Below are 24736 nucleotides of genomic sequence, written 5' to 3' on the forward strand. Positions count from 1 at the left end.
TATTTTTACAGAACATGAAAACCAACGGTTTATAATCACCCTTCAGGACTGCGAGTAAATGAATCAAAAGAAAAGAAAGAAATAAAAGCTGGCTCGCTCTTGCTCGTCTCCCAGAATCCTCTGGGGCGAGCTTTTGTCCGTTCCTGAGGGAAAGCGGCCTTCGAAAACCCACCCGTCCTTTTTCACACGCGCCAGTTCCCAAAAGCTGACACGAATCTCCGGACGGATTCTCCCAAACGCCCCGCACAAACAAAAGCCTCCCCCCAGCTTGGCACTTTTCACACGCATCCCCTCGCCCGCTGCCGCCTGCCTTTGAACTCGCCGCCCTTTCATGTGGCGGCCGGGATGCCCATCCTCGGGGCAGAGGCCAGGGTGGTTCATTAGGGCCAAGGGGGCAGCTGGCCGGGATTTATAACCGCAGCCCAGGAGAGGTGGGGAGTCCATGCCCCAATTTGGGGGCCCACCACCTGCCGCTCGCTTTGCTTCCCCAGACCCCCTCGTCCCCCCGGCCCAAAGGTCTAGCGAGAAAGGATCTGGACTCTTCTCTCCCTCTGCCGCCACCCCTGCGTCCGGCCTCCCGGCCTCCCCCCGCCTCCAGCGAACTGGACGGACAATATTCCGTTGGCGAGGAGGAAAGCGTGAAAATGATCAAGCCGGGCGGGCCGCCTCTGATCATCAGACGGCCTTTTGATGGTGCCGTCTTCTCGGGGGCCCGGGAACAATGGGGCCATTCAGCCAAGGGAAACGAGCCGGCTTCCTTTGGCCGGGCGGGGGCCGGGGGGCAGCGCTTGCCCCTAATGACAGCACAGGGGAGCCCCCCAAGGTTGGCTGCACCTCCCCACCCCCAGACACTCCCATCCCGATTGCCGGAGGCTGGCATCACCGACGGCCTTAATGAATCCGTCTGTTTGTGTGCCCCCCCCCAATCATGGGAACCTCAGCCCCCACCCTCCTGCCTGGTCCCTCTTGTATATATACAAAGACAGCCTCCAAACTGGTCCACTTTTGTATCTGGTGGAGAAGAAGTTGGTGGGACGGAGTGGAAAGGCAGGAGCTGCAGCTGGCCACTGGTCCAGAAGCAGTGGGCCGAGCCCTCGGAGAGGTGCCCTCTGGGGCTCCCAGGCCATGAATTCCTTGCAGTTCGTTCTGTTGCTGCCCTGCCTGGTGGAGCGGGCAGTTTCTGGGCCACTGGGGAAGGACCTCTACCCCATGCCGCCTGATGTTTTACAAGGTAAGGTCGGAGGGTATCCAGGCTCCCCTTGGCCACCAGCAGGGGATGCAGGTCTGTGCCAGATCCAGGTTCTGAAGCTACTGGAGATTTGGGGATACAGCCCAGGGAGGAGAGGAAACTAATTAGGGCATAATGCTGTGGAGTTCACTCTCTAAAGCAGCCATTTCCTCCAGGGGAACTTGTCTTTGTCGCCAGGAGATGAGCTGTAATTCTGAGGGATCTCAGGGTTCCACCTGCAGGCTGGCATCCCTATAAGATAGGAAGGAATACTGGCAGCATTCAAGCCCTGGCTGAGTCATGGGGTGGCAGATGTGGCACATGTACATTGGTTACTGTGTCCAGTGGCAGGTACAAACATGGGAATTTGAGACTGTATGTCTGTGAGCTGGGCCCTAGGGATGCCAGGTCCAGGTCAGGAAATTCCTGGAGATCTGGAGGCAGATCTTGGGAACGGTAGGATTTGGGGGAAGAGCTCATGAGGGTATATTTGCCATAGAGTTCAATCTGCAAAGCTTCTTCAGATTCTTCATGGGGACTGGTCTTTGTCGCCTGGTCTTTGTCGCCTGGAGTACAGGCGACAGCTTGGGAAATCCCTGGAGATTTAGGAGTAGAACCCAAGAAGGGTGGGGCTCAGGGAGGGGAGAAAGAGGGACCTCATAGGAGTATATTTTTATAGAGTCTGCCCTCTGGAGCAGCCTTTTTCACCAGAGATCATCTGTCTGGAAATCATTTCTAATTGTGGAAGCCTCCAGAACTCACCCAGAGGTTGGCATTCCTTCTTCCCCTCTTTCCGTATCGGATTGGAGCAGATCTGGGTTTGTAGGCACCGATCCTACACAGATATAAACAGAGTTCTGCCCCGTGGCATCTATTGTGGATCCTTGACCACCGTCTCATACGCAGTTGCAAATTTCTGCGCATGCTCTGCACTCTTGCACAAGGGCTAGTTGTGTCGCTGGCAAAGGGAGCCGGTATTATTTGCCACCACGCGCCAGAGGCCAGCAGCCAAATGTTTCTGAGAAATGCTGGGTTTGGAGACAGAGATGAATCTGGGAGGAAACCCGGGGGGGGGGGGAGAGAAAAATTGGGCCACTGGAGAGGCAAGTCAGAGCTTTATTGCGAGTTTCCAAAACACGAACCAGCCTCTTTGCCTTTTTTCTTCTTCTGATCTTCTTCTGATCTTCTACTGGCTTAAAGGTCTGGAAGTGACGTGAAGTCGCTTCCGATTTTGGGGTCGCAGGTCCCCCAAGGCCACTGGTCGAAATGCAGCGTGGGGATGTGCACCGGGAAAAGCTTTGTTATTTTCAACCGAATCTGTGATTCGGCACAACGATTCGCATCTAGCCACTTTTGGAAAATTCGGATTGATTCGCCTGAATCAGCTGTCAGGCAGCTGATCCTGTTGCAGAGAGAGGCCTCTCTCTGGATCAGCTGTTTGGCGGGGCGGGAGACATTTAAAGGGACCCAGTTCTTTTAAAAGGCCTCCAGCCAGCCCTTCGCACCACTTCGGCTGATGGGTCTTCGTTCGCTTTCGCTCAGCTACCTGGAAGTGGCCAACCCTCGTCGCTCCTGTGTGTGACCAGGGTGCCTGATCTCTCTTTCTCTCCTGCCACTCCAGCATTATCCAAGCGGGGCACGCTGGTGCTAGAAGCTGCCATGAAGAGCGCCCTGCTGGCCCTGGAGCAAGCCCTGGCCCAACATTCACAGCAGGTGCAGGTGTGTGAGGACTGCGTCCCCTGCCTCTTTGAGGACTGCGGCAACCAGACCAGGGAATGCACCCGTAAGTTCCTCCTGCCTAGGGGTGCCAACTCCAGTGGAGGAATTCCTGGAGACGGGGAATGCAGCCTGGGGGTGAGGCCCAGGCAGCATCATGGTGACATACTGAGTTGTTTCCTGCATGACCCAGGTGTGCCGTCATTATTCGGTTTCTACTGGAGAATTGCTGCCCAAGTAGCAGAGCATGGGCTGGGCGTCACAAGGGGATGATGTCACTTCCAGGTTGCACTGAAAAAGATGTAGACACATCGCAGCAATGTCGGCTGGGCCTGCCTCTCGCTTGTGACAAGTTCTCCCCCCCCCCCCATCCCTCAAATATATTTACATCCTGACCTGGAGGGAGTTCTCTGACATGCCTTGCAACCAGCAGCCTGGCTTGCAAGTAGGGTTGCTAGCCTCCAGCCTCTAAGGCAGGGGTAGTCAAACTGCGGCCCTCCAGATGTCCATGGACTACAATTCCCAGGAGCCCCTGCCAGCATTCGCCGCAGTTTGACTACCCCTGCTTCCAGGTGCCCACCCGGTGCTTGCAGGTGCCCACCCTCAGGATGGCTCAGTTAGCTATCTATTGGTTGCCAGGTCTACCAGTCTGGGCAGGGGTCCTCTGCTTTCTGGACGCCCCTTCCCCCACCTAACTGCCCCCAAACTTACCCCAAACTGGAAGAATGCTGTATTTTAATGCAACGTGTGAACATCACCCAGAAGTGACATCACACCGTTGGGGGCGTGGCGCTCTGGTTTGGGGGCAAAGCTAGAGTGTTGCCCCTCCCAAGGTCTCTGACGTGCCCATGTGACTCCCAGAAAGTGCCTTCATCCCCTACCAGCTCTGCCAATGAACCTGGCAATGAACCTTCTTAGTTGTGGCCCCTCCATAGGGAAAGAATCTTGGGTAACATCCGTGCTCTGCCAGATTTGTTCAGTTTCTGCAGGGCATGCAAGGCCAAATTGTTTATGTGGGCCTTCTGATTTTTATTAGTGGTACAGTAGGGGTGCCCTGGTAACCAGTGAGGGATTGGAGGGATTTACCAGGAGCAAGAGGGAGACCCCTCCGATTTACAGTGGCACGTCCACATCACTGACCACGTGACCCATGATGTCATCACTCCTGGGACGTTGCAGTGACACTCTGGTATTTGATCCAAAAACTCTATGATAGGTATGGCTACTACCATAGAGTTTTTGCCCAGATACAAGAACATTGCCCCGACGACCCGGACACGCCGATGTAACTCCTGGATTGTGTGGGGCTAGATCTGGGAGTAAGAGCCTCTTGTGGCGCAGAGTGGTAAGGCAGCGACATGCTGTCTGAAGCTCTGACCATGAGGCTGGGAGTTCGATCCCAGCAGCCGGCTCAAGGTCGACTCAGCCTTCCCTCCTTCCGAGGTCGGTAAAATGAGGCCCCAGCTTGCTGGGGGGTAAACGGTAATGATTGGGGAAGGCACTGGCAAACCACCCCGTATTGAGTCTGCCATGAAAACGCTGGAGGGCGTCACCCCAAGGGTCAGACATGACTCGGTGCTTGCACAGGGGATACCTTTACCTTTAGATCTGGGAGAGGGTGGGATTTGGGGTGGGGAGGGTTCTCAGTGGCGTAAAATGCTACGGAGTCCATCTTCCAATGCAGCCGTTTTACCCAGGGGAACGGATTTCGTTAGTCTGGAAATGAGCTATACATCCAGGGGATCCCTAGGCCCCACCTGGAACCTGGCACCCCTGGCCCACCCCACGGCCCATGCCCCGAACCTCCAGGAATTTCCCCGCTCCAACGCTTGACCTCTTCCTCTGTCTCTTTGCACGCCAGGGCTTATGTGGGTCTCTGCCCTCTTTCTGCAGCTCCTGAGTCCCCGTCCAGCTCCCTGCCCAGCTGTGACGCCCTCTTGCAAGCCCAGGCCGACCCAGAGACGCCCGCAAGGAACTGGGCCCTCAGCCGACTCTGCACCCCTTACCGCCGCCTGTGTTCGGGCCGGGAGCGAGGCACGGACGGCTGCCTCCGCCTGATGGCTGAACACTGCCAGCTCCGCCTGCAGGAATGCCGTGAGTGATGCGACGGCCGCAGGTTCTCGAGCAGAATGGTTTATCCCAGTAGTGTATGTTTCAGGGGCTCCGCGGTGCTCTGTGGTTAGGGGGCCTTCACATTCTGCATTGGTCCTTGGGAGGAAGGTCTCAAATGACCATCTCTCTCTCTCTCTTGTCCTCCTCCAGGCCTGGAAAACGACATGGACTATTTGAACACGGTGGCCGACCAGCCTGTCCCAGGTGAAAATGGGTAATGATCAAGGGGAGCCCTGGAGATTTTGGGGAGTGGGTCCGGGGGAGGGGGAGGTTGGCAGAGTTTAACTGGGTGGACAGGTAGTTGTGAATTTCCTGCATTCTGCAGGGGGTTGGATTAGATGCCCTTAGAGGTCCCTTCCATCTCTAGAAGAAGGTTGGTTCTTAGATGCTGCTTTTCTCTACCCGAAGGAGTCTCACAGCGGCTTACAGTCCCCTTTCCTCTCCCCACAACAGACACCCTGTGAGGTGGGTGAGGCTGATAGAGCCCTGAGATTCCTGCTCGGTCCGAACAGCTTTATCAGTGCCGTGGGGAGCCCAAGGTCACCCAGCTGGTTGCATGTGGGGGAGTGCAGAATCGAACCCGGCATGCCAGATTAGAAGTCCTCACTCCTAACCACGACACCAAACTGACTGTATGGGATGCCAGCCTCCAGGTGGGACCTGGGGATCCCCCGTAATTTCAGCTCCTCTCCAGACTACAGGTACCTGGTCCCCCTGGTGGACTTCCTTGCATTATACCATACCGAAGTCTCTTTCCTTCCCAGGACCTTTCCCCAAACCTCCAAAAGTTCCCTAACCTGGAGTTGGCAACCTACTGTGCCCCAATCTGCCAATGGACCAGGGAGAGGGGAGAGGGAGACATGGAACTCTTCGGAGACCAGTTGCAATTCTGGGAGGTCTCCAGCTACCCCCTGGAGACTGGCAACCCTAGGAGTGGGTTCGGTGGAGGAGATCTCCCCTCCTGGTCACGCCGAGAGGCAGGCAGCTGGCCAAGTGACCCCTGGCCTGCCTTGCGTGTGTCACGGAGAGGACAGGCCCGGCCCGGCTGTGTGTTTTGGTCAGGGCCTCCTGCCGCTTCCCTCGCAGGGAGAGGTCAGCGTCGGGTGATGCCTGGCGGAGCTCCCCTGGAACAAAACACGGCCTCTCACAGGCTTGGTTTGGTGGGATTAAGCTTGACAGCGAGAAGAGCAGGGGGGGGGGCACGGCTGCTCCCCCCGGAGTCACATTCCTTGTTGTGGGCTTGACTCTAAGCTGGAGAGTCGGCTTTGATCCCCCAACCCTCCCCATGCAGCCACCGAGGTGACCTTGGGCCCGTCCCAGTTCTCTCAGAGCTCTCTCAGCCCCACCTCCCTTATAGGGTGCATGTTGTGGGGAGAGGAAGGGAAGACGATTGGAAGCCGCTTGGAGACTCCTTTGGGGAGTGAAAAACAGGGGTATAAAAGCCAGCTCCTCTTTTTCTAGCTGAGTGAACTAGGGCTAGTCACAGTTCTCTTAGAGCTGTTTGTGCAAAGCCATTCCCCCCAAAACTTTGTCAGCCCCGCCTACATCACATCGTAGAGGAAGGGAAAGGGGGTTGTAAGCCACATTGGGACTCCTTTACCTAGTGAAAAGTGGGGTATAAAAATACAGCTCTTTTCTTTCTTTCTTTCTTTCTTTCTTTCTTTCTTTCTTTCTTTCTTTCTTTCTTTCTTTCTTTCTTTCTTTCTTTCTTTCTTTCTTTCTTTCTTTCTTTCTTTCTTTCCTTCCTTCCTTCTCTCTCTCTGTCTCTCTCTCTCTGTCTCTGTCTGTCTGTCTCTCTCTCAATTGATATACCGCCACTCCCAGCAATGCTGGCTTGTGGCAGTTTACATATAATAGATAAAAACATCATAACATTCTCATAGAATCCTAGAGTTGGAAGGGGCCTCCTGGGTCATCTAGTCCAACCCCCTGCACTGTGCAGGACACTCACATCCCTATCGCTCACCCACTGTCGCCTGCCACCCCCTTGAGCCTTATAGATTAAGGTTCTAGAACAAGAGAAAACATTCTAACCAATAATAACACTAACCCCAGTTAATCAGTAGCATAGTTCCAGTTAGGGATGTGCGCCTCGGCTCGGTTCGGCCACCTCAGCAATGACCAAAGCCCGAAGCAGCGCATAGGAGGCCAGTGCCAGGGCGCAGAGAGGAGCTGCAGAAGCGGTTCACCAACCAGCTGTGCCTGCGTGCGGCTGCCGGCCGGTGTGCCACTGCTGCCCCTCCTCTCCACACCATGGCGCTGACCTCCTGCGTGCCGTCTCGGGCTTTGGTCATTGCTGAGGCGGCCGTAGATCTATCTATCACAACTGAGACCGGTTTCCGTAAAATGCAGCCTACCAACACTGCTGATGTCAAAAAGGAGGGGGACAGAGCATTAAGAGGGGACAGACATAGCCACCCCGAGCCTTTTCTAAAGAGGGGCGGCCAATCAAGCTAATACATAATAGCAGAGACAACAGCAACAACAGCTGGGGTCAGTGTCAGGTGGCGATTGGAGATGTCCTGCCGTTCCAGCTCATCTCCAGGCTTGCGGGATTAGTTCCCCTGAAAAAAAGGTCTGCTTTGGAAGGTGATTAGGATGTTTAAGGCTGATCCTGCGTTGAGCAGGGGGTTGGACTAGATGGCCTTTATGGCCCCTTCCAACTCTATGATTCTGTGATTGACCCGCCCCTCCCCAAACCCTCCTTCCCCAAGCTCCACTCCCAAAATCTCCGGGTATTTTGCAACCCAGAACTGGCAAACCCACCCGTAACTGAGCAGGTGAGGAGAGGAAGGATCTTCTCAGCCTGCAGGTCAGACCGTGGTTTGGCATGCCTCTGAGCCGACCCTGATTCGAATCCTGCTGGGCCTTCTCTTCTGACTTGTCTTTTCGTTCCCCTCCCTAGGCTCGTGCGGCCGCCGTGGAGTCCCGACCCCCAATGTGACGATGGCAAAGGGGAAGATTGTGGGCGGCCACAGAGCTTGGCATGGGGCGTGGCCTTGGCTGGTGTCGGTCCGGCTCAACGGGGAGCTGATGTGCGGAGGGGTGTTGGTAGGGGACTCTTGGGTCCTCACGGCAGCTCACTGCTTCTCCGGGTAAGGCTAGGATCTTCTTCTTCTTCTTCTTCTTCTTCTTCTTCTTCTTCTTCTTCTCCTTCTTCTTCTTCTTCTCCTTCTCCTTCTCCTTCTCCTTCTCCTTCTCCTTCTCCTTCTTCTTGGTGGTGGTGGTGAGCTTTTGTGCCTGTCCCACAAGGGCTGGTGAGGGGGGCCACTGCTAACATTTCTAACGCTTTCCTCCTGCAGCAGCCGGAATGAGTTGGCGTGGTCTGTGGTCCTGGGCGACTACGACCTGACGAAGCCAGACGAAGGGGAGCGGGCCGTGCCTGTCAGTCGCATCCTTTCCCATCCCAAGGTGAGCGGGCCACGCCCTCCTTCCAGCATCCTGCCGTGGGAACCCCCTGTCCGCCCCCTGGTGTGGCTCCCCTCCCAGCTCCTTACGTTCCCTCTTTCCTCTTTGCACAGTTCAACCCCAAGACCTTCCACAACGACATGGCGCTGCTTCAGCTGAGTAGCCCCGTGGCCCCCTCAGCTTGGGTCACCCCGGTGTGCTTGCCAGAGAGACCCGCAGACCTGGGCCCAGGGGTGTTCTGCTACATTGTTGGCTGGGGGTCGCTTTATGAAGGTAGAAAGACTCTGTGGGGGTGGGATTGGCCAGAGTCCCCTGTGTGTATCGTATGTTCCCGAAAATAACTTAATATCTAGGGAGCAAAATCTGCTCTACACCCCTGGCCCCAAAGATCATAGAATCATAAAATCATAGAGTTGGAAGGGGCCATACAGGCCATCTAGTCCAACCCCATGCTCAACGCAGGATCAGCCCTAAGCATCCTAAAGCATCCAAGAAAAGTGTGTATCCAACCTTTGCTTGAAGACTGCCAGTGAGGGGGAGCTCACCACCTCCTTAGGCAGCCTATTCCGCTGCTGAACTACTCTGACTGTGAAAATATTTTCCTGATATCTAGCCTATATCGTTGGACTTGTAGCTTAAACCCATTACTGCGTGTCCTCTCCTCTGCAGCCAATGGGAACAGCATCCTGCCCTCCTCCAAGTGACAACCTTTCACATACTTAAAGAGGGCTATCATGTCCCCTCTCAGCCTCCTTTTCTCCAGGCTGAACATTCCCAAGTCCCTCAACCTATCATCATAGGGCTTAACCAACTCTGAATGTCTCTTCCCTTCAAAGTCTTACCCTCTCTTAAGACACTCAGGGCAATTTACACGGTCTTTTCTTGCCCATTTTGTCTTCCCTGAGGCCGGTTGGGGTGAGGCAGAACACTTGGGACATGAGTGGGGATTTGAACCTGGGTCCCGCAGAGCTCTTCTAACCACGACAGAAATAGACCTGTCCCTAACATATTCCCCTTGCTTCTCAGATGGGCCAGCGGCAGATGTGGTGATGGAAGCCCGGGTACCACTGTTGGCCCAAGATGTCTGTCGTGGCACACTGGGGAGGCAGCTCTTCACCAATGCCATGTTCTGTGCCGGGTACCTTTCTGGGGGCATCGACTCTTGCCAGGTAACTGTTTGCAAGGAACCAGGGAGGTAAGAACAATGTCATTTGGCAAGGGTCCACGTGCCGCATAGCTTAGTTCATGATGAATTTCGGCTTGTTTGTTGTTCGTGAACTGAAGTTCATGGCAGGACAAGTTTCCGTGAACTTTCAAGTGGTTTGTGGTGGTTCACGAATGGATACATTTCCACACAGACTGTCTCCGCTCAATCAAAGGTTTTACCAAACATCAAAGCAAGGTGGGAGGGGGGAAGAATTCCTAAGCCTGGTCAAGAGTGGTCAAAAGGTGCCTACAGGCTCACAAAGGTTGGGCGACCCCCTTGCATATTTTGCAGTTTTGGATTGTGGGGCAGTAACAGGACTTCGAAACCCAAGGTTCAGAGTAGGAATGTGGCATCAAAACTTGACATGAGGATATTTTCATAAGTAAAATGAATGATTTGGACCTCTGGAGAGCTCAGTTGTGGACTATTTCTCTCTGCACCAGGAGAACCAGCTTGGTGTAGTGGTGAAGAGCGGCGGCCTATAATCTGGAGAGCTGGGTTTGATTCCCCGCTCCTCCACATGCAGCCAACTGGGTGACCCTGGGCTACTCCCAGATCTCTCAGAACTCTCTCAGCCCCACCTTGCCTCCCAAGGTGCCTGTTGCGAGGAAAGGAAGGAGAACATAAGCTGTTCTCACAGAGCAGTTCTGTCAGAGCTCTCTCAATCCCACCTACCTCAAAAGGTGTCTGTAGTGGGGAGAGGAATTGGAAAGCAAGATGCTTTGAGACTCCTTTGGGTAATGAAAAAGGGAAAATTAAAACCAGTGCTTCTTCTTTCTCATCTTGTGCTTGTATATATGCCTCCTCTTTAAACATGCACCTCATTTCCTGTCAGGGAGACTCAGGGGGCCCTCTGACCTGCTGGGACCCTCTGTCAGAGCGATACGTGCTGTACGGGATCACCTCCTGGGGTGACGGCTGTGGGGAGCGAGGGAAGCCCGGCGTCTACGCCCGTGTCACGGCCTTCACGGACTGGATCCATCAGCAGATACAGAGTGAGTGGTGGGAGTCCGGCTTTCCTGGAGTCCCGCACGTGCCCAGCAGGGGGGGCTACTGAAATATTAAATTGCTCTGATTATTTGATCTTCTGACCGATTGTCTAACTACATTGTTACCTGCCCTGAGCTATCCAGGAAGGGCGGGTTATTTTTATAGAATCATAGAGTTGGAAGGGGGCCTCCAGGGTCATCTAGTCCAACCCCCTGCACAGTTCAGGAACTCACAACTACCTGCCCACCCACAGTGACCCCAATTTCACGCCCAAGTGACCCCCTCCACCCAAAATCTCCAGAATCCAGCCTGGCATACAGGAAGTTCACCTACCATCCCACAGTGGCCATAGAATGAACAGTGGCAATAAAATGAACAGAGTGTCACTTTGGGAAATAGAATATTTTTAGGGTATCATCCTGGCCTCTGGGCCCCATAAGTGCCCACATGGTGTAGTGGTTAAGAGTGGCAGTCTCTAATCTGGAGAGTCGGGTTTGATTCCTCACTCCCCCACATGCAGCTAGCTGGGTGCCCGTGGGCTAGTCACAGTCCTGTTAGAGCTTTCCCCCCACTAAACAGTTCTCTTAGAGCTCTCTCAGTCCCACCTACCTCACAGGGTGTCTACTGTGGGGAAAAGAAGGCGAGGTGATTGTAAGCTGCTTTGGGTCTCCTTCGGGTAGTGAAAAGCGGGGTATAAAAACCAGCTCTTCTTCTCTTCTTAATGTGATGGAAGAGGGATCCCAAGTGCAAAAAAATGAGAAAATAGCTCTTCTGGTGCAAGGCTGGTATGGGAAGTTCTGCCTCCAAGCTCTAAAGCAGTGGTTGATCTGGGCTTCCTCTCCTGGTGATGTTGCTTTACAGGGATGGTTATCTAGTCCAATGGTCCCCAACCTTTTTATCACCAGGGACCACTCAATGCTTGACAATTTTACTGAGGGCCGGTGTGTGTGGGGGGGGGGTAGCTTACTCCTCTACTCTCAACCACTGCCCTGACGCTCTCTGATCGCTATGGTAATGTTTAAACATCCCTTCAAAATAAGAGACAGACACGCCACAACAAGGAACATAAGGAACATTTTATTTTCATGGAAATTTTAACTCATGACAATGGCAAATCAATGGGAACCCTGAGCTTGTTTTTCTGCAATGAGATAGTCCCATCTGGGAGTGATGGGAGACAAGGGCACCCAAAGTGTGTTATAAAGGGCCGGGGGGGGGATGAAGTAAAGGGCCGTGGGGGGGGGGAGAAGGCGTCCTTCGGGGCCCACCTCCAATTAGTCGACGGACCACATGTGGTCTGCCGCCCACAGGTTGGGGATTGCTAATCTAGATCCTCAGAGAAGCATGGCGAGACAGAGGAATTGTTTGGGGAGCGGGAAAATGAACAAGATTTTGGGCATCTCTCAAGCAAGACATATTCCGTGAGTGCCTTTAAGCAGGAAATCCTAATTTGTCACACGTGGCTCTGCCCTATCCCGGCCACACTGCCAGCCCCTTCTTCGTCTCCCTTTTCTGTCTCTCCCCCCTCTCCGCTCTGTGCAGATCTGCCGTCCAGCCGGGAGCCCACCTGCTTCGAGTTGCTGGCGCTGGCCCAGATGCCCCCGGAGAAGCAGTGGGCAGAACTCAGCCGCCTCTGTGCCTTCTACGCCCAGCCGTGCCCCCCGTCTACCGACCCGGCACTCTGCGTCCGTGCCGCAGAAGAGAAATGCAAGACAAAAAGGCAGCAGTGTGGTGAGCATCGAGGGAAGGAGCCGTGGCTTAGAACAGGCTTCTCATTTATTCATTTATTCTTTTGTTGAATTTGTATGCCGCTGCTCCTGGGAGGAGGGTGCTCAAGCTGTGGGTGGAGATCTCCTACAGTTTCAGCTGATCTCCGGGCATTCAGAGATCCGTTCCCCTGGAGAGAATGGCTGCTCTGGAGACCGGTCGGCAGGGGCTCATGGTCATTGTAGTCTATGGACATCCAGAGAGCCACAGTTTGGCCTGCTGCATAGTAACCTTCTGTTCTGTTCCTGACCCCACAACAGCCATTTCTTCCTCCAATGGTCCCCAGGGTGGGCAGTTTTGTTTTCGAAAAATCAGCAAAGGAATCTTGTTCTTCCAAGATTAAAACAAGGTCCTGTATATCGGTTTTTGGTCCGTTCAATCTTTGAAAAGCATCCATCAGTATACAAGGAGAAGAGTGATTATTATCGATGGCAGTTTACATATCTTTTTTAGAGATATTTTTTATTCTATTTGATAATGAAACAATATAACAAAAGATTATCAGAATAATTTGCAGCCACATCTAAGATACAGTTTGCAGAATTCTGATGCCTGCCTCCATCCTATCTCGGATATAACCGCCTAGTTAATTTTGCATCTGAACTCTAATAAAAGCAGCCTTTCCCAAGGTTTTACCATCGAGAAACCCCTGAGACATTCTTCAGGCTTCAAAAAACCCAGAAGTGGTGCAATCATGCAGAATAGGATTGGGGAGCAGAGTTGTGGACACGCCCACCTGGGGGAGGGGGTGGGCCAACGTGACCATATACGGTCATATCGTCCGATAAATGTTTAGCAAATTTTAAAAATATATTAAAAATAATTATCTCCCACCTATTTAGGAAATCCTTCCAAGGTCATCACAAAACCCTGTTGAGAAAGCTTGAGCTATTAACACCCTGGCCATTAACACACACACACACACACACACACACATATATATATATGGTCGAGGAAATTCTGTTCCATTGTATCTGATGAAGTGGGCTTGCCCATATGGCTTATGCCATCAACAAAACTTTGCTGGGCTTAACGGAGCCGCAGAACTCGAACCTGGTTCTTAATCTCCTTCAGCCACACCAGGCGGGGAAGGTCCTGTGTGAAATCCCTTCAGGCCTCCTCTTCTTCTCCCGCAGAGCTGCGCTCCTACGCCCAGACTCTGCTGGAGTTCTTGCGCCGGGCCGAGGAGTTCTTCCAGACCCAGGTGGACTTCTCGTTCTTCACGCGCTCCCTGCCGCAGTTCATGGAGCAGCTTTACCGGCACCTCTTCCCCGCTCGGGCGCTCCGGGAAGCCGCAGGTACTTCCTGAACAAGTCCGGCAGGGTGAAAATGGGCTGCCAGCCTGAGTTGGCAATCTTGGCCTCGAAGGACTACGGGCCTGGTTCAGTCTCAGGGAGCTTCATCTGTGTTGGGGAGGGGTCGTGGCTCAAGACTGAAGCATCTCCCTGGCAAACAGAAGTTCCCCGGTTCGATCCCCGGCAGCATCTCCAGTTAAATGTACCAGGGAGCTGGAGCCGGGGAAGACCTCTGACTGAGACCCTGGAGAGCTGCTGGCAGCCTGAGTAGACGATACCAGCTTTGATGGATCAGTGGCAGCTTCATGTGCATAAAAACCAAAGGAGGGGGAAAGGTCGGTGACGGACGGTTTTCTCCAAAGTGACACCTGTCTTCTTCCAAAGTGCAGGACTCAAATCCAGAGTTGGACCTCGCTAGAGGAGAAGGAGGAGGAGAACAGGGCCGGAAGAGGCAGCCAAGAGAATCTCAGGCTTCCCAGAGGAGGTAAGAATGATTTTTTTGGGGAGGGGGGCACAAATCTAGTGCAACAGCCACATGGTGTCCGACCACACGTCAGAAGAGAGCAGAAATGTCAGCCCTTTAAAGCCATCTCTGAGATCAAGCATGGTGTGGTCGTTAATCTGGAGAACCAGGTTCGAATCCCCACTCCTTCACGTGCAGCCAGCTGTCAGTCCCAGTTCTCTCTGAGTCCTCTCAGCCTCCCCTCCCTCCCAGGGTGCCTGTTGTGGGGAGAGGAAAGGGAAGGGGATTGGAAGCCACTCGGAGACTCCTTTGGGCAGTGAAAAGCAGGGTACCAAAAAACAGCTCTTCTTCTTCTAGCTAAGAGAGGGGGAAAGGCTGAGCATGGGGCTTCGGCACAGGAGGAGGAAATGGTCCTAAGAGTAGCAATTTGGGGACGGACGGGTCCTGATCTTGCTCTGCTATCTAATTGTCTTCTCGCTGCCTCTTCAGGGTCTTCTCCTTCTTTGCACACCAGATATAGCCTTTCCAACACCCCACTCCCCAAATCTATTTCCCAGCCCCAGGCCCAATCAGGCCTCAAAGGAGGAGACCGATTGAGAGATCTATGACCGACATAGAATCACGGAGTTGGAAGGGACCTCCAGGGTCATCTAGTCCAACCCCCTGCTGAATTCCCTGCCCACCCACAGTGAGCCCGATTCCATGCTCACATGACACTCCTCCCCCCCAAAAAACCTCCAGAATCTGGCCTGGAAGAAATTCGCTTCCCAATCCCAAGGTGGCAATCGGCATTTCCCTGGGCATGCAAGAGCCAAGCACTGAGACAGCAATGCATTCTGGGAAGCGTGACCCTGGGCTTCCCGTGTCTGGCTTTCCCCACATGGCATGAGGCCGGGTATTTATTTTGTCTCTCTTGGCATTTCTTCTTGCAGGCGGCCCCGCTCCACAGGTCCCTCCTTTGCCTCGTTGTTCCAGGGAACCGGGCCGAGTCTGGATGCCTGGGTCCAAGCGCTGACCGCCATGGCTAATAGCTCAAGAATGGGATCAAGCAGAGAGGAAGAGCTTTTCCTGCAGGTAGGCGGGTTGTTGTGAGTGTGTGTGTGGGGGGGTGGGGGCAGGCTTAACTGCAGTTGCAGAGAAAAATCAGGTTGTTGTGGGTTTTCTGAGCTGTGTAGCTGTGTCTAGTGTATGAACAGTTGCTGGGCATTTTATTTACTTATTTCCCTGTGTGTGTGTGTGTGTGTGTGTGTGTGTAACACATCACATTCCTGACTTATCTAGGGGTCTCCCAGCTGGTGGGCTGGAACAAGGGAGTGCTTTTCCCTGAGGTCGGGTGGAGTTCATTAGTAAGTTCATTAGAAAGTGTTACCCCTGTGGCTGGGTAGAGTTCATTAGAAAGTCCATTAGCCAATGTCTTGCGTGTCTCATCTGATGAACTGTTGATAGCATGCTGTGGGGAAGGAGGGGTATAAATGCAAAAGCAAATAAATACAAAATAGAATAAATGGTGATGACATCACAGTCATAGATTTGACTGGCAGATGGCATCCTGCTATTCCAGATCCATCCAAGTTCTGGGGAATTGCCAAGGTATCTTTGCAGAATTCCAAGCAACACTGTCCTCTGGAATGGAGGGGGTGTCATTTGCTCATTGTCCAGAATGCCCAGGCATTTATTTCTTTAGACTTCTAGGCCCTGCTCCAAAAGCCCCCAGGAGAACTGGCACAATGGTTAAGTGGGCAGAGTCCCTCAGCAGCGTGGAAGAATCCTTCATGGGTGGGATTCTTAGTTTGTCCCTCAGTACAATCTACCAATTGGCTTTGACACTGGTGAGGTTATAATTCCGCCCCACTTCCTGTCATGTGACTCTAATGTCTCATGACTTCCTGTCACATGCTCGTCCCAGCAAGGTCTGTAAAGCCTGAAGACCTCTGGACCGCTGGAATTTGCAAGTACATATTCTCTGCAAATGTAAACGGTCTCCTGAGGCTTAACCTGTTGAATTCAGCCATCTTTCCTCCCAATGTCCTGCAGCAGGCCGATGGAGACGTGGAGGAGCTCCAGGCCCAGGGCTGGCTCTTTATTCAGCAGCTGCGGAGAGAGCTGAGCCCTGATGTGGACCCAGAGTTGGGGGGAGAGGCTGGCGCAGCTCCTGCATCCAATGGTATGTGCCCACAGAGCAGGGCGAGAAACTCAAAGTTGGGGAAGTGATTTTGGGGCAGAAAAGAAGCCCAGGGGATGGCAGGCTTGCCTCAAGTCCCGGTTGTTGGAAGAACAGGAGGTCTGTAAATATTTGAACTATCTAAATCAGGGGTCCCCAACATGGTGCCCACGGGCGCGAGGACACCCACTAACACCTCTCCAGGTGCCCACCAAGTGTTTTTAGAAAGTGGGAGGGGCCGGGGAGGTGGCTTTAGCCCAGCAAGGTTTCTGATTGGCTACTGGAGATTGGATTGACTGTGCTGATTTCTAAAAACATTGCCTTAGCAGGAGAAGTCTCCACCACACAGGGCCTTTCCCATGTCACCAGAGTGAGACTGTGGCAGCCTGGAGAGGGGGAGGGGAGGGGAGGGGTCCCAGGTGGGTGTGGACACAGCTCTGCTTCGCAACCACATTCTGCAGAATCACGCCACTTCTGGGGACTCTTGAAGCCTGAAGAATGTCTCAGGGCTTTCTCGATGGGGGAAAAGTTAAGAAAGGCTGGCCTGCACACTTGCTTTCCCAAAGAATCCGGACAGCTGAGCTGGGCAGGACGGGCCGTTTCACTGCTAGGATCATATTCCAGGCTGGAGCCAGCCAACTTGAGCAATGTGAAAGATACACAGCGCTCCTAAAAGCTGTCTCCACTCCGGCTTGTCCGGAAAAGCCCCCTTATTGTTGTTGTTATTCGATTTCTAGATCATGCCTCTCTTCCTGGGCTCGAGGCGGTTGACAGCATGTTAAAATAATACATCGATACTTTATCCATTACATATTAAAATTCTAAAAATTAAAACACTAAAATGCCCACTCTTTATCTGTCAACTTTAATTTAGAGAGCCAGCTTGGTGTAGTTGCTAGGAGCGGTGGCTTCTAACCTGGAGAGCCAGGTTTGATTCCCTACTACTCCTCCACCTGCAGCCAACTGGGTGACCTTGGGCCAGTCACAGTTCTCTCAGAGCTCTCTCAGCCTTACCTACCTTGCAGGGTGGCTGTTGTGAGGAGAGGCAGGGAGGGTGATTTTAAGCTGATTTGAGACTCCTTTGGGTAGTAGTAGTAGTAGAAAAAGAAGAAGAAGAAGTAGTAGTAGTAGTAGTGTTGGTTCTTATATGCCACTTTACCCGAAGGAGGCTCAAAGCGGCTTACAGTTGCCTTCTCATTCCTCTCCCTATAACAGAAACCATGTGAGGTGGGTGAGGCTGAGAAAGCCCTGATATCACTGCTCGGTCAGTTTTATCAGTGCCATGGTGAGCCCAAGGTCACCCAGCTGGCTGCATGTTGGGGAGCACAGAATCGAACCCGGTCTCCAGATTAGAAGTCCGCACTCCTAACCACTACACCAAACTGGATAGAGAAAAGCGGCATATAAGAATCAACTCTTCTTCTTCTTCTTCTTCTTCTTCTTCTTCTTCTTCTTCTTCTTCTTCTTCTTCTTCTTCTTCTTCTTCTTCTTCTTCTTCTTCTTCTTCTTCTTCTTCTTCTTCTTCTTCTTCTTCTTCTTCTTCTTCTTCTATAAATGACCTCCTTTCTCCCTGCATTTGGACTTCCTAAGTGGGTGTTTGGCCCCACCTCCTGTGGTAGCCATTTTCTGGTTGACCCCGCCTCATGTAGCGGCCATTTTGTGTCTGAGCCCCTGCATTAGAATTCCAAACGGTCCGTTTCTGTTGCGATCCCCAGGATCTTGGGACTGGTATCCCTATGAGCTGTCCTGGAAAGAAGGCCCTTTTCATCAGTGTACTCCATCCGATCCCCGGGGTCCAATCAGAAGCCCTGCTGAGCAAGAGCACCCTGTGGCCCCACCCACTTTGTAAAGACGCTTGGCTGGCCCTGAGGAAAGGTGTTTAACGGAATGATTTCAGGCCGGGCCTATCACTTTTTTATAGGACACTAAATAACCGCCTTGCAACCCACTTTCAAGGCACTTAGGTCTCGATTTTACTGCGTTAAATGGGGAAAAAATCTACTTGAAAATGGTCGCTGAAGTGGATTTAAATGGCCTTATTTAGCAGGTGGGAAAGCACCCGTGACATCTCACGGTCTTATACATTTACCCTGCCGAACGTCTCGTCTCAGGAAACATAAAGTGTGACGGGGCTGGCTCAGGGGGAGTGTTCGGGGCAGCAAACCAGGCTGGGCTTCTGCTCCTTTGTTTCTGCTGCTTCCAAACCTCCTGATCAGCCCCTGGTCTGCCTTGAAGGGAAGGCCTGTGATTCAGCGTTAGGGCATCAGATTGGTGAGCTGAAGGTCCCTGCTTCAACCTTGGAGATCTCCGGCTAAAAGGACCTGACCGGGAGGTGGCGTGAAAAATCTCCACCGGAGACTCTGGAGTCTGAGTAGGGGCCTGAGATGGGCAGAGGATCTGAGGTGGAATATGGTTGCCTTGTGTGACTTCCATTGAAGGTCGGAGAAGGGCAACCAAGATGACTCGGGGGTAGGTGAGCCATCCCTGGGAGGAAAGGCTGATGAGCCCAGAGATCACTAAGAGCAGGGGACGGGGGATGGAGGACGCAAATATAGGTTTATAAAATCATGCATGGGGAGGAAGAAGAAAAAGAGTTGGTTCTTATATGCCGCTTTTCCCTACCCGAAGGAGGCTCAGGGCAGCTTACAGGCGCCTTCCCATTCCTCTCCCCACAACAGACACCCTGTGGGGTGGGTGAGGCTGAGAGAGCCCTGATATCACTGCCTGGTCAGGACAGTTTTATCAGTGCCGTGGAGAGCCCAAGGTCACCCAGCTGATTGCATGTGGGGGAGTGCAGAATCGAACCCGGCATGCCAGATTAGAAGTCTGCACTCCTAACCACTACACCAAACTGGCTCTCTTCTCCAGGAGAGCGTTGATAGAGAGAAAATTTTGCCCAGTTATTGTCCCTCCAGAGAAACTGTTTGGCCACTCTGTGAGAGAGGATGTGCGACTAGATGGATTCCTGGTCTGATCCAGCAGGGCTCTTATGTTCTTAGGAAAGCCTTGGTCTATTTCTTGTTGTTGTCCCTCCAGAAGAACTGGTTGGCACATGTAAGATAGGATGCTGGACTAATTGGACCACTGGTCTGACCCAGCAGGACCCTTCTTATTTTCTTAGATGAGGGCTAAGATGAATATGCAAGCATCTGTTGAGTCCCATCTATTGTAAGGAGGGGGTGTGGCTTAGTGGAAGAGCCTCTGCTTGGCAAGGAGAAGGTCCCAGTTCAGCCTCCAGCATCTTCCATTAAGAGGTCCCGGCAGCAGATAATGTGAAGGACCTCAGCCTGAGACCCTGGAGAGCTGCTGCCAGCCTGAGCAGGCAATTCTGACCTTGATGGCCCAAGGGTCTGATTCAGGAGAAGGCAGCTCAATGTGTTCATGTATCTCCTCCTGTGGCAGAATCCCCGGCAACAGAAGCCCAGCATCCCCGAGAGAAGCGCAGCCTCAGAGCCAGTCCAGAGGCTGAAAAGGACCGCAGCTTTCCCAAAGGTATGTGGGTGCCTAAGAAGAAGAGCTGTTTTTTTATACCCCACTTTTCATTTACTGAAGGAGTCCCAAATAGAGTTGCCAGTTCTGGGTTGGAGAACACTTGGAGACTTTGGGGGGTGGAGCCAGCAGTGGGCGGGATTTGGGGCAGGGAGAGACCTCACTAGTGTAGAATGCTATGGAGTTCCCTCTCCAAAGCAGACCTTTTCTCCAGGGGAACTGAAGAAGAAAAAGGGCAATTCCGCACTCGTTAAATGTAGTGTAACGCTTACCTTAGGTAGTCGTTATATTCCGGCCGTTCTGCATGATGTTGCCAACATCCAGTGTCTGGGCAGCAAACTGCTTGCTACATCCGCCATTTTAAAGCACTAGTTGGGGAATCGCATAAAGTGGATTCCCCAACCTATGTAGCAGGAGCTACAGTAGAGAAACCAGCAGGCCAGCACCAAAAGAAATGTAGGGAGGCGAAGAAGTACTATCTGCGCCTCTAATGTCCTGCCCTTGCACTCACTTCCCTCTCCCTTCTCCTGGGGATGGGAGTTTTTTCTATTTTTAAAGTGAGCTGCCTGGAGCAACGAATGCATACAAGTGTGCAGGCAAAGCCAAAAATACATTATCCCCAAAAGTCGTCACACAAAGCATGCCTCTCTAAAGTCCCCTCCCCCCAAAAAAATCAAGAACGGGATTATTTTTTTAAAGTATCAAGACTCATGATTCCATAAGGGGTGGCATTCAAAAAGCATTATGCATCTATGACTATGATTATGCATCTATGATTAGATGCATAGACATTTCAATGGAGAAGAATTGAACTAGAAAAAAAATAGCGGGCATCGTGGGCCCTTTAAAACGTTGAGAAAGGTGATTGGTTGCTTGGCTTGATTGACAAGTGGAAGAGATTTGCATGGAAAGCGCGTTGCTCTCTTCCGCCATTTCCAGCAGGCATGTGGAGTGTAAGAAGAGCGAAAAGGAGGCCGACGGAAGTGAGACAGGAAGAAGGTGAAGAATAGCCGGAGGCACGATAGTATTTAGCAGGGGTAGTCAAACTGCGGCCCTCCAGATGTCCATGGACTACAATTCCCAGGAGCCCCTGCCAGCGAAGCTGGCAGGGGCTCCTGGGAATTGTAGTCCATGGACATCTGGAGGGCCGCAGTTTGACTACTCCTGGTATTTAGCATTACACCATTATGCTGGCGTAGCGATATTTTTTTCAATGTGCGGAAATGCCCAAAGAGTTGGTTTTTTATATCCTGCTTTTCACTGCTTGAAGGAATCTCAAAGCGGTTTCCAATCGCCTTTCCTTCCTATCCCCACAACAGACACCCTGTGAGGGAGGAGAGGCTGAGACAGCTAAAGCAACATCTCTTTAAGCTGCACAACCAATCAGATCTCCATCGGCCAATCAGACTTGGCTGCACCCCCTCTCTGAAAGCACTCAGTGGGCAACATGTTGGGGACCCTAGTTCAGAGAATCCCCAGGACTGGTTGGGTGCTCCCCTGCCCCATCATCTTTATCTTACCTGAACGGAGCTAAAGTTTTGTTGATTCCGCTTCTGTCTTCTCGCCACCTCCTTCCCTACACCCCCCCCCCCCAGTTACCACTCCAGGATCTAGTTGCCCAGGTGTGAACGAATCAGCCCAACAGATCCAGTCCGTGCGGGTGTTGTACCACTGGATCCTGCAGGTGCCGGAACGGGACTTGGCCATGACCTTCCAGGAGGTGAGGCGCCGTCCTGTCTGCTCTGCCCTTTACGGCCAAGGGATGGGGGTGACGCATGGGTTTGTCCTCTCCCGTCCTGCAGGGAAGACCCTTGGGCTCCAACCGAGCTGCCCTTCGCAGCCCAACTTGGTGGCATTCATGGTGTGACACGGTCAGCGTCGGCTGGGAGCGCTGCCTCAGATTCATAGCAATTCTTCTGTGAGCCATAAGATTTATTGAGCCCCATGTTGGGTTCCTTACCTGGTGGTTGGTCACCCAGCCCTGCGTGAAATGTCTGGGGGGGCTTGGGAATACTCAGCCTGGAGAAGAGAAGGTTGGGGGGGGGTGTGCAGCCAGGGTTCAACGAAGGCATCTAATTGAAAACTCAAGATGTCATCGTCCTGCTGAAGACCGCACCTGGATGTCTGGAGGCCTCACTTCAAAAAGGATGTGGCCAAAATGGAGAGGGGGCAGAGGAGAGCGAGGAGGAGGATCCGGGGCCTGGGGACCGAGCCCTGTAAGGAAAGGCCGAGGGGCTTAGGAATGTTCAGCCTGGAGAAGAGGAGGCCGAGAGGGGACAGGATGGCTCTCTTGAAGGATTTTAAGGTTGTCACTTGGAGGAAGGCAAGGAGTAGTTCCTGTGGGTAGCAGAGGACCCATAATTCCAGGGTATCACCAGGGGTTGGACTAGATGCCTCCAGGATCCCTTCGGACTTTACCATTCTATGAGACTTTACCATTCTATGTGATCTCAGTCTCATGCCTCCCCTAATCCGTTGCTGTTCTGCTCTCCCCGCAGATCCTCGTGGACTTGGGCTCCAAGAACGGCAAAGGCCTCTACCAAGCCCGTGTCCGAGCCACCGTCGGACGTAAAGCCGTGACTTTCGCTGGGCTGGTCGGCCTGGCCAGCGAATCACTGTATCGCAGCATGCCCGGCCTCATTGCCCTGGCCCTGGAGGCCCTGAAGACATAGCTGGTTCACTGCCAGAAGCTCAGTTTTTCCAGGGTCGCCCAGCTGAGCCCCAGGCTGAAGGAAGAGGCCTGTGCCTAAGGATGGGGCACGAAGTGGAGGCTGTGACGGATTGGCTCTCCAGTGGGCGAGGCCCTGGATCCGGGAAGAGGAGAGACCTGTCTGCAGAGCTCCCGACTGGGCTTGCCGAAGCCAGACTGGGAAATTCCTCAGGATTTGGGGGCAGAAACCGAAAAAGCCAGAACATTCCCAGAAGAGGATGCTGAGCAGCCCTTCTCCGGAGTCTCTGGTCTTCAATATCACCTGCCACCTGTCTCTTTTGCCTGGAGGTGCCGCAAATTGAGCCCGGGGTCCCCTGCCTGCTGAGCAGAGGTTCTTGCCTGCCTCAGTCCTGTGGACCAGGCTTAAGATTTTCCCGGGCAGGCGAGAAAGCAGGGACCAGTCTCCGAGCAAACCGGCACGGACTGATCCCTGCCATCAGCTGTCAACAGTAAGACTTGAGACAGTTGGCTCCAGGGGCTCTGAAGAAGTTTGCCTGCACAAGAGCTTGCACCCAGGATGAAACATTTTGTTGGTCTTCAAGGTGCCACCAGACTCCAAAATTGGTCCTGGCATAGCTTCAAGGGTGTCAACAAGTGGGTCGGTAGCAACAGAACCAAGTTTGAGTCCAGGGTCACATTGAAGACCAATGAAATGTTATTTGTGTGCAGAACTAAACTCTTCTGGTCTTAAAGGTGCTCCTGGACTCAAATTTTGGTCTGTCAAGAGATGTTCTCACCTCTCGAGATTCCGTTGTGGCTTTGAGGTTTTTTGACCCAAGAATGCGTCTTCCAGGATTGGTTCGTAGGACGTGGCCTGGAGCCACCACGGTTAAAAGCGGCGGCTTCCAATCTGGCAAGCCGGGTTTGATTCCTCACTCCTCCACATGCAGCCAGGTGGGTGACCTTGGGCTAGTCACAGCCCTGATAGAGCTTTGGTGAACGAACGGATCTCTCAGGGCTCTCTCAGCCCCACCTCCCTCACAGAGTGTCTGTTGTGGGGAGAGGAAAGGGAAGGAGACTGTAAGCCGCTTTGAGACTCCTTTGGGTAGAGAAAAGCAGCATATAAGAACCAACCCTTCTTCTGCTTAGAAAATATTTATTTGTATAAAGATTTTTTAAAAACATTTGTATAAATATATATATAAATAAAATATATTTTGTGGTAAATAATCTCTTAAAGATCACTAAGTGAGTTAAGCTTTGGGTCTCCAGGGAGGTGAGCTGAAAATTCAAAAGGGTTGATGTCCCACCCCCCACCCCCCCATGGGACATTAGCAGCTATCTAAATGGATGGATGAGGATTCTCTAGGGCAGGGGTAGTCAAACTGCGGCCCTCCAGATGTACATGGACTACAATTCCCAGGAACCCCTGCCAGCGAACGCTGGCAGGGGCTCCTGGGAATTGTAGTCCATGGACATCTGGAGGGATGCAGTTTGACTACCCCTGCTCTAGGGCGGGGGTGGCCAAATTGTGTGGGCCTTTCCGCACACCGTAAATTTAGCATTGATGCTCTGTTGGCCATTTCAAGAGAGACCTGATCTTTTATTAAGACTGCTAGTGGTTACAGGGTTTTTTTATTCCCTGTCTGCTGATTTTGTTTAGGCCAGTCAAGATTCCCTGAATTGAAACCCCGAAAAGAGATGAGCTGTAATTCTGGGACATGCCCGGGTCCCGCCGGGAGGTTGGCATCCCTAGCACTGCAGCAGGCCTGACCTGCTCCTGTCCTGACCAAGTATGTGCCGCTCTCTCCAGGCCGAGAGTCGCAGCCCGCCTCCCACAGCTGTGCCCGTCGCATAACCCCGTGGCCTGAAGATTATTTCCACTGGGACAGGAAGTGTCTGTCGGAGACATTGATGGATGGAGCAGGCTGGGCACCTCGCCACCCTGGGGTGGGGTGGGGGGACCAGCAGGGCCGGTCCAGAGACACAGCAGCAGCTGCCCTGGCAAAGCAACAAGAACTCAGGGCGTGTGCCCAAAGCTTCCCATGCCAGCAGAGAGGACACCCTTTCCCCACCTCCTGGAGCACCGTTTCCAAGCCAGAGTGACGCCGTGGTTAAGGAGCAGTGGACTCTAATCCGGAGAAGTGGGTTTAATTCCCCGCTCCTCCTCCACATGCAGCTAAACTGGGTGACCTTGTGCCGGTCCCAGTTCTCTCAGAGCTGTTCTCATGGAACAGTTCTCTCAGGGCT

General features: G+C 52.9%; 1 protein-coding gene across 2 annotated transcripts; it reads left to right on the plus strand.

The window, feature by feature from the left end:
- The first annotated feature begins 1017 nt into the window (after nt 1–1017).
- On the plus strand, nt 1018–23550 carry PRSS56 (serine protease 56). 2 transcript variants are annotated; one of them, XM_077348108.1, is made up of 17 exons: nt 1018–1231; nt 2850–3011; nt 4838–5038; nt 5207–5260; nt 7962–8151; nt 8359–8467; nt 8578–8737; nt 9491–9633; nt 10507–10666; nt 12204–12392; nt 13565–13726; nt 14108–14207; nt 15119–15260; nt 16221–16350; nt 19750–19839; nt 21432–21556; nt 22335–23550. In XM_077348108.1, the coding sequence occupies exons 1-17, from the start codon at nt 1126–1128 to the stop codon at nt 22506–22508; spliced, it is 2397 nt and encodes a 798-aa protein (XP_077204223.1). In that variant the 5' UTR covers nt 1018–1125; the 3' UTR covers nt 22509–23550. The 2 variants fall into 2 exon arrangements, with proteins under 2 accessions (XP_077204223.1, XP_077204222.1); XM_077348107.1 differs by having other exon boundaries at nt 16221–16348; nt 19742–19839.
- The last annotated feature ends 1186 nt before the right edge of the window (nt 23551–24736 follow it).

Source organism: Paroedura picta, chromosome 8, assembly GCF_049243985.1.
Source record: "Paroedura picta isolate Pp20150507F chromosome 8, Ppicta_v3.0, whole genome shotgun sequence".
Classification (NCBI taxonomy): domain Eukaryota; kingdom Metazoa; phylum Chordata; class Lepidosauria; order Squamata; family Gekkonidae; genus Paroedura; species Paroedura picta.

Excerpts from the sequence above, each read along its gene's own strand:
- PRSS56 (XM_077348107.1), top strand. The coding sequence starts at position 1,126 with ATGAATTCCTTGCAGTTCGTTCTGTTGCTGCCCTGCCTGGTGGAGCGG. Across the intron at positions 1,232-2,849 it reads GCCGCCTGATGTTTTACAAG|CATTATCCAAGCGGGGCACG; the intron begins GTAAGGTCGGAG and ends CTGCCACTCCAG. Across the intron at positions 8,738-9,490 it reads CTGGGGGTCGCTTTATGAAG|ATGGGCCAGCGGCAGATGTG; the intron begins GTAGAAAGACTC and ends CTTGCTTCTCAG.